Source organism: Durio zibethinus, chromosome 24 (assembly GCF_047325235.1).
Source record: "Durio zibethinus cultivar Kanyao isolate XHJ-2024 chromosome 24, ASM4732523v1, whole genome shotgun sequence".
Classification (NCBI taxonomy): Eukaryota; Viridiplantae; Streptophyta; class Magnoliopsida; order Malvales; family Malvaceae; genus Durio; species Durio zibethinus.
The window spans coordinates 8,177,846-8,187,233 of record NC_143185.1 but is presented as its reverse complement, the minus strand read 5'-3'; the positions used below and the strand labels follow the sequence as shown (position 1 = coordinate 8,187,233).

At 33.8% G+C, this 9,388-nt stretch overlaps 2 protein-coding genes across 2 annotated transcripts; one reads left to right on the top strand and one right to left on the bottom strand.

The window, feature by feature from the left end:
* On the top strand, positions 1–4,630 carry LOC111316050 (NAD(P)H-quinone oxidoreductase subunit O, chloroplastic-like). The gene is made up of 6 exons (XM_022918059.2): positions 1–259; positions 355–410; positions 2,830–2,895; positions 3,018–3,059; positions 3,472–3,531; positions 3,882–4,630. Exons 1-6 carry the CDS (start codon positions 1–3, stop codon positions 3,909–3,911), a joined length of 513 nt encoding a protein of 170 aa, XP_022773794.2. The 3' UTR covers positions 3,912–4,630.
* Positions 4,631–4,751: 121 nt separating this feature from the next.
* Positions 4,752–9,032, bottom strand: LOC111316049 (DNA repair metallo-beta-lactamase family protein). Its single transcript, XM_022918058.2, has 4 exons — positions 8,586–9,032; positions 8,385–8,490; positions 7,240–7,451; positions 4,752–6,466 (listed from the first exon to the last, which is right to left on the bottom strand). Exons 1-4 carry the CDS (start codon positions 8,772–8,774, stop codon positions 5,189–5,191), a joined length of 1,785 nt encoding a protein of 594 aa, XP_022773793.2. The 5' UTR covers positions 8,775–9,032; the 3' UTR covers positions 4,752–5,188.
* Positions 9,033–9,388: the final 356 nt, after the last annotated feature.

Sequence of the window (9,388 nt, the reverse complement as noted above, 5' to 3'; positions counted from 1 at the left end):
ATGGCATTCTCTGCTGGTGCTTTCTCTCACACCTCTTTCTCATGCCTCTCTTCATTCCCCCAATCCTTAACAAGAAGAAACCATCTTCGGTTTTCATCAATTACACTCATAAAAGCTGCTGTTGAACCTGAAAAAGAAAAGGCTGCCACTTCTACTGCTACTACTGCTACTACACAGACCAAAAAAGCTGAAGGGTCTAGCAATGCTCAACCTCAAAGCACAGCTACTAAGCCATTTTCCAAAAAGCTTGTGCATTCCAGTGAGTTTCTCCGAAACTTCCTTCAATTATGGTTTACTAAGATGTAAATTACTTGGGTTTGAAATGATGTAATTATTTCGTGGTTTTTTGGGCAGAGAAGAAAGGTCAGATTGTGAGGGTGGACAAAGATAAGTATCTCAACGGTATTAATGTAAGTGGAAAGGAGATAAATTTTGCTATGGGTGTTTTTATTATTTTTTTGAAGTACACAGGAGGTCAATAAAAAAAAGATTGCATAAAATGGTATTTGAATTCAAATTTATTAAACGTTGTCTATTAAAAATAGCTACACAAATCAATTAGGTTAAGCTTCGGTTCTTTTCTTCTGATTGTTGCATTACATCTTCTCAAATTTAAGTTTGCATTGATAATTAATATGCTAAATTCTCAATTTGGGATGAAACATTTGGATGATCAAAATTAAAACATTTTAATTTATATAAATAAAAATTAAGCATTATACTTGTAACATTATAAAATATTTTTTAATAAGAAATTTACTATGAAAGATACATAAAAAACTTAAAAGCTAGTTGATCTGGCACTTTAATACTGACTGCTATTTCATGGCATATGATTCAATCTTTTGAACAAAAAAAAAAAAAAAAGAAAAATGAACCCCAAAAAACAGGGCCTAGTCGTTTACCTCTTTCTTAATCTTGGTGCTTGAGATCGTAGATTTCCCAAAACAATGAGCCTTGGAACCTCAAGTTGTTGAACAACTTGTTGCAGTTGTTGTTGTCAGTGTAATGGATTAATTTATTGCTGCGACTGTGGTTGTTTCTATACATAGTGTGGTTGTTGCTAGTTTCCAGATTGGCCAAAAGCAAAAATAGGAAGGAATGTGGGAGTCAAATGGGAGCTGTTCACTGCTTGATGTTGTCAGTTTTGAGTCTTTGTCTCTACTCTAATATGTTTTGAGGTTAGATTTGCAACACCATTCTCTCTTTGTCTCTCTTCTTATTTTAATTTCCTGACAAACAAAAAAAGAACAACTTTTCCTGCTGCTCTATATATTTCCAACAATCAAGCAAGCTGTAATTTCTTTTAACAAATAGTAATATGTTGCTCTTCATAGAGATTGCTTCAAGAATTTTTACCATAAAACAAAAATTTTTATCTTTATGAATCTATTTCACTATTTCTCTTATCAATCTGGTTTTTCTTTTTATCTTAATCCATTTATCAATGACTTTAAGCCTAAACAAAATCCTTTTGGCTTTACCTAAATTGATGTATTATCTATAGTATCTTCCACTTCAATTTCACATCAATTTTATTCCATTTCTTTCTTTATCTTTTTACTCAACTAGACCCCCATTTAGATCATTTGGAAGGAGAAAACAATAAGAGATTAAAAACTAGTAATAAACCTGATTTTAATCAAGCTAAATTTTAGTAGACCATTTGCAACTCCTGCTTGGATTCACTGGTGAAGAACCCAAAACAAGAAATGACTAAACAAGCAAAAAATATATTAAGATATCCCTAATCAGCAACATAGAGGCTTTAATTGGGTGCTTACTAAATAATCCATTTTGTAGACTTACATATTTATAGTTCGTACACTTTAAGTTTTTTGAATTTGATAAAGAAGAAATGAAATGAAATGAAAAAAAGGCAAAAACCTTTTTATTTGTCATTTCACGTGAGAAATTTAATTTTATTTATCATTTCACGTGAGCTTTTAACAACGTATATTATTTATAGTATAGTTTTCATTAAAAAAATTTTATATTATTATAAGTTAATAATATTTAATTTTTATTAGTATAAATTAAAATATTTAATCTTGAATTGAGCAACCATTCAAATATTTAATCACAAATTGAGTATTTAGCTTAATTAATACTAGGAGGTAGAGGATACAAAAGTGTAAGAAATTGGATGCAGAGACCTTAAACCTTTTTTGACACCACACTAGATGAGTTTCCTCTATAGCACATGAATGGTATTTCTCTTCAATATATATAGGCTGATGGCTTCTTCAATCAATTGGACCCTTAAAAAAAAATATATCATCGAGTCTGTTTTTACAAACTATATATTCAATTTCATTTGTCTCAAGTCTAATTAATCTGAGATTATATAGGTGTTCCCTCAGCCAATCTTTTTCCACCCAGTAGTTTTCCTGGAAACCTAACTCCAAATTGAGGAAATCCATTTTCCAATGTTACTGTATATATCACAAAAAGCAGACACCATTTATCAAGGACTGTGATCAAAATAAAGAGAGTCTGTAACTAGGTTTGCTTGCCAAATTACTTTTACGGACGAGGGATTATTTTGAGGTATGAAAATTTTGCTTTGTTTAGGCCATTTACAGAACTCTCTGATCTCACCTCAGTTGGATCATATAACTACACCAAAGAGATGATATCTAACAGGTATAGGGTTCTCGCATCAGCAACTTCTTCCCTTATTGTAAAACAAAGAGTACAAGGGAGTAACAACTTTTTTTTTTTGGTTTCACAAAATCAATATATATAAGCTACATACACCTCAGCTAGCGAATTTTGCTTAGCATCAGTACAAAATTAGGGATACTGGCATGTTTGATTTTGTTTTAGTATCTACCTGTAGGGCATCCCCCCTATTACAAAGGCTTGGACTACATATACGAAGACCGTGGTGAGGTGCTATTTTGAACATTGAGTACCAAATCTTCCCCCACCCCCACCCCCACCCCCCTCGTGTTTTCTATAGGACATCTCATCAGAGGCCATTAAATCTTTTGCAACTTGCTTGATGATTTTAGGTCCTGGATCTACGTATTTTTGAGACCGGAGAATATGCACTAGTAAGAAATTTTCCTTCATTTTTTACTTTGGTTCACTTTTTATCTTTTATTATATTAAGAGGGTAAAATCTTAATACAAGTAAACGAAAATTGAGAGACTAAGCTCTTAATGTCCCCTCAAATGCTTTTAATCACTTGATTAAAAGTTTGGGGACGGTTCGCTTTCATTTATTAGACTATAATGATTATAGAAAACGTACGGCTAGTTCTCTACCAGAATCATGTAAATTAATTTTCCTTGTCTATGAAGTTTTCCTTCTTAAGCTCAAGCCAATTTTGACAAATTACCGTTTTTGCTAGTTTTGACAATTGAACTCTGTTCAATCCCATTTCGCTAGATTCTGATCCATTATGAACTTAGCAGATAGCGCAGTTAAAGCTAAATCTGACTAAGCATATGACCATTTTACAGGTTGCATGGGTTGGCATCCCAACAGCACCTGCTTGGCTTCCCACGGACATGCTTATCAAGGTACTGTTAACCGCTTGTTTCATTGGTCACTCCAAATATACAGCATGTCAGAAAACTATACCATTAATAAGCTACCACAGTGCATTCAAATTAAATACCTGTTAAGTAATAAAGGTTCAAAATCAGACATTTCTAGATCCAATAACCTTGATGCCTGCCTAGACTCAAAAACTCTTGGTAGTTGTTACCATATGGGCTTGGCTAAGTTAAATCAACTCATCTGTCAGACCTGTTATTCTTTTGACCTTCACACATAACGAAACTGCTCAAGTAAAACGGTGGTTGAACACATTTTTAATTGGAAGCATTTATAGTAAAAGCAGTTGCTTGGATCATTTTCTTGCTTGCAGTCTGAGAAGCTCAACTATGAGAGATTGTGAGCCAGTCTTCAATTCCACACTTTCAATGATTCATATATACCATTAAATTTCCATTTCCATGGTATAACATGGTTCTAACTCACCTTTAGTTACAAATATCGTACAACAGCAAGAGAGTGAGAGTATCAATGCAATAGACTTGTGTCGTTCATTAATTAGTTTGGTTAATGTCCACCCCACCTGAAGGGAACTACTGTAAAATCTAGGCATGTAGCATCCCAATTCAATGTATAACATAAAAGCTTTCCGGATTTAATATTAGCCAAGCAGATATTTGGAAACCAGGAGACTAGTCATGGTACTGCAGCTGTTGATGGTATTGACAACGGAAGAAGCATTGGCAGTCATAGTTTCCCGTCTCCCCGCGCAATCTTTTGTAGCAATAACTTTGACATAATAGTACTACCAACCAATGCTGCGCTTACAAGGATTATAAGTGAAAGGTAAAGTTGAAGGAACTTATTGGATGAGCTGATGCCTGATGGCTATCTATCTCTTAGTTGAATATGCCGATTGTTAAAAGAGCAGGGCACAACTCAAGAATTGTCTCACCAAGGTGCGTTGATGCTACTGCAGTTACTGTCAAAGAAAAGACACTGTTTCACCAAGGTGGGTCATTTTGACGCCCAACTTATAAACATGAGATCCATATAAAATTTTCATAAATCTCATTCAATTTGAGTTATACTACAATAATTATAAATAATATGTTTTTGAAGTGGATGCATCTGGAGCTGAACGGTGGCTCATTGTTACTTATTTCCTTTGGTCATCCTAATTCATAGCCTATTATTGCATTGGATAAATCAATTGAAAGAAAAAAAAAAAGATTTCTTATGATGAAGAGATGAAAATCAACAACTAATTTACATTTATACTTTTACAAATTCATAAAAAAAATAACAACATTACATTTTCTGGGAGGGTATAGATAACAACATAGCATTATTAAGAAGTCTGTTCCATCAATAGGAAAACATAAAAAAAAAAAGAAAAAAAAACGAGTAACAGTATGGGAGTAGTTTCTCCTACCACGTGTTTGTACTTTGTAGTATAACACTCAGGAGTATCATCACAAATAATACGCCCTTTATTCTAAGCGGAAAGAATTTGAGTAACAACAATGGTGACCCCATGGGAGCTTGCCCTGCTTCTAACGTGTAGTGTTACTTTGGGCAGTGATGAGTACCTGCAACATTCTGCAAGTAACAAATATTTTCACCAGGCAAGCAAGCATTGAAAGCCAGTAGAATGGTGTCTTACTAGGACATAAAGAATTAAACTCTCCTGGACCGTTTGTTGGCATTCCTAAGCTCCACCAAAGAGGGAAGAGGTTTAGGCACAGGCACATTCATTGACCTGTACAAGTGTCGAAAGCTGTCACTATAGCTCTTTGAAGATCCAATGGAGTAAGAACACTTGTTACGAGTTTCCTTTCTCGTCAACTGCTCGCATTGAATTGCAGTCTCATCCACCTGCTTGTTTTCATATCTGTACTCATGATAATTATCCCAACTCATCTCCTCACTTTGCATAGAAGTATCATTGGCATCTAGCTTGTCTTCTAATCTTTTCTCACAAGTTTCCGTTCTCACCAACTTCTTACATTGCAGTGCAGAATCTTCTGCCTCCAGTTTGTTTTCTAATCTATTCTCAGAGTCTTCATTGGTGTCCTGGATTATGAATACCTGCTTTATTTTATTGACGACACAAAGAGGGTTGTCTCTTGTAGATATGATTTTTTCCTTATGTGGAAAATTTGAATCAATGAGACTAAGCCTTGCTGGACCAAACAGTGTTACAGGTGGCCTTTTGCTTGGAGGAGACCAAGTCAAGAGCTTTTTCTTGCAAGTAGATACGTTAATAGGCTGCAGTTCAGATTCTGCATAAGTTTGGGTGGGCCCTTCAACCATGGGAGAACAAGCTACACTTTTGACAGGTGAGTTTACTTGTGGACAAGCTTCCACGTCAATGTCCAGAAGCTTCCAAAGAGGATCATTGGAACTTATTTTGGAATCAAAACAATGCTTCTTAACATAATCCAACTCCATAGCCCGACAGCTGGGGGTAGTTGACACAACTCTCTTAGGAGCAAGAAGTTTCAGAGCCCACTCTAGTTCATCCCTAGATGAGTGCATTGAGTAACAAACATGCCAAACACCAAACTGATCCTTTATTGCTTCATTCAATCTTATCTTCCTTTGACTATCTGTTTCCGAATGCTCTTCCTCCCAAGCATACCACATTGCTGAAGGTCGTATAATGAGGGGCTCATGCTGAAAATTAGCTTGGGCCTCTGCAAGCTTTGCCGTTGCTCTTTCAGACAGTTTAGGGAAACCATGAAAAACGTGGAAACGAGAAGATGGATCTTCCGAAAGGATTTGAGGAACTATGGTTTTCAGTGATTGGAAACAATCCGGATTGGTTGCCTTATCAACATATATCTTGGACCCGAAGGTTCTGGACACACTGGTCAGAATCTCTTCCTGACCCAGAAGGTCACAGGTCAGATACACCGTGAGTGCATTTGGGTGCCTCCATATGCAATTGATAACCTAATTCATGGATGACAAATATATATTATATCAACTTAAACATCAGGCATGCATATGTTAGCCTGTAGAAACGCCAAACAGAAGATAAGAACAATATCAACAAATAAACAGAACCTCAAGAACTTATTACATGCTAAGACTAATCCAAGTAACGATAAAAGAACTAATTAAAGATAATCATTATAATAATATTTTTAAATAAAGCCCAATTATTTTGCTATAAACATATTGTCACTATCTATCTTGATGATATCATGCTTGTCAAGGAATTAGGTCAAACGGTATTAGTTTTTTTATCACTCTTTTACTCTTAAGATATAAATACAAAGAGACTACCTGCTTACATTTACTTCTTCCTGCTTCAGTGCCTTACCAATAAAAGCAATTTCTAACATCCAATGTAAATTATTTCCTTCTTTTAAGTTAAGATATATCACAATTCACAACAAAAAGATGCAGAGGAATTGTCCCCTCCCCTCCCCCCCCAGCACAGACAAACCATTGAAATGCCAGTGACTAAAGAAAACAGTATGATAGACCAACCTTAGTGATGTTTCTTAAGTTGGTATATGCATTCATGAGAAATGAAAGAAACTGAAAACATTCTAAACTCCAATTAGGCATACATTGACAAGATAATGATGACGAACATTACTAAAAAAAAGACTCGGACTACCTGACAAATTACTGAATGCTTGCTTACATTCTAAAATCCCATTACACCTACATTGACAAGATAACGAAAATGAACATTACTTAAAAAACAGGACTACCTGACGAATTGCTGAATGCTTGCAGGGTAGATTTCGAGAGAAGGTACCAAAAGTGCAGTCTAGAAAAACATAATCAAGACAACATCGTGGTTCTTTTCCTTTCCTGCTAATATACTTCTCAGGTAAATTTTGGAGGCACTCAGGGGTGAGTCTACAGTCTCCAGTATGCAAGATGTTACCAAAACTGCCTTCAAACAAGAACATAACTGCTCCTGAAGTTCACACAATCTGTCAATAGACTTTTCTCAAATAGGACATGCATACAGCTGAAAACATAGAGAAAATTACCAAACCAAACCCACGCCCCAAACTTCTTCCTCCTGAAAGGAGAAAGGACCAGCTTCAAATGTCTAAATTTCTAAAAGTCAAACACAATCAACAAGCAAATCTCATAAGAGAAAAAAGAATACCATCAAGTGAACAGATCAGATGCTTTGATCAGTTCTTATAGAAAAGTTTATCAGTAAGTGATGAAGAGATTCTCCTTTTAATTCAAAGAGAATTGTCTGTGATTCTAGAAATCCAATACTCTTTATCATCAACAAAACCAATTAGAGTAATAATCATGAACAAGATGACACACTATACTGAAAACATATGGGGAATATTGCAAACATCAATATCCTCTTCAAAGCATATTTTTTTAGTTTAAGATGAAACCCATTATAAATTCCCATTGATTATTACTGCTACATGCTTGTTGTTATTAACTTGTAACATTTTTCAGAGTTTGCTATACAACAAAAGCAAATGGTAAAAAGCAAAATGATAATTGATTAAAAATGAACATGGACAAATATAAAACCAATTGTAACATAATTGTTTCAAATAAAAGTCAAACATACATTTTGATTTTGGTAAGCAAGACAATTAAATTTTAATAATCAAAACAAGAATTTACTCTAGCATCCAAACACAATAGGTGACTTGTTTTTTTTTTTTTTTGAAATTAAAAAAAAAAAGAATCAAACAGAATCTTGTAATAATTTGTTTGCTTGAATGAGAGAACATATCATAAGTATCAAATTTAAAATAACCAAAGAAGTGATCAACAAAGAATCCCCAAATAACAAACCAATATGAAAATGACAAAATACAGCAAGAAATCAATAAAACAGTTATTTTTTTTTTAAAGCATCAATTACCAGGGCAATGATTAGCATCAAAAGCAGTAACATGAAATGCTCCATCTGGGTCATCAATAACAACCGATTCCCCCACCTCAATTCCCACGAACAAAGAATCATCAAGCTGCCAATCCCAAAAAAAAAAAAAAAAAAAAAATCAGAAAACAAAAAGAAAAAAACAAATAAGTTCCTTCAAAACTATGAAAAAAAAGGCAAAACCTGAGAGCAGTGTAGAAGAACAAGGGATTTGGTGAGATGGGTAGAGTAAATTGGATAAGAAAAATGAGTGGAAATGCCGGAAGTATGATCTTTATGAGCATGGGTCAAGAAATGGTGCCTCTTTCTCTTCGAAGATGGACTGAATGTGTCCACTGAGAAAGGCAGCCCTTTAGGCATTTCAATTGGCATCTTTTCTTGATGATTATTTGATTTTGGGTGAGAAAAATTATGTTACTTTTTATTTGGATTTTCCCTCAAAGCTTCTAAAGGCAGGAAGAAAAAGTGAGAAAATGTTATTTCGGAATTGGGTGGGAAACTGGAGTTAAGCATTGAAGCAGAGCAGTGATCAGCTCTGCTTACTTTTGTAGATGCTTACAACCAACTTTCTTTAAGTATTATAATTTATTATTTAAAAAAAAACATGAATTTTTTTTTTTGAATGACATAATCCAAACTAATTGTAACATGGCTGCATGATAAAACTTGCAGCCGGTTACTCATAATTTTTTTCTTATTATGAAAAAATTGGCTAATTTTTAATTAAAGATATATTTTCTTTGTTCTAAAGATAATTTGATTTTATTTGGTTTCATTAAAAAAAAAAAGATAGTTTGATTTTTTTTCATTTTCATTTTAATTATTTTAAATATCTTATATAATTAAATTTTAATAAATACTTTTAAAAATTAATTAATACAAATGGTCGAACTAAAAAAATTATATTCAAACATTAATTGTGATACAGAAAAAATATAATAAAACAAAATCTCATCGTTTTACACAAAAAAATACTAAGATTTTAT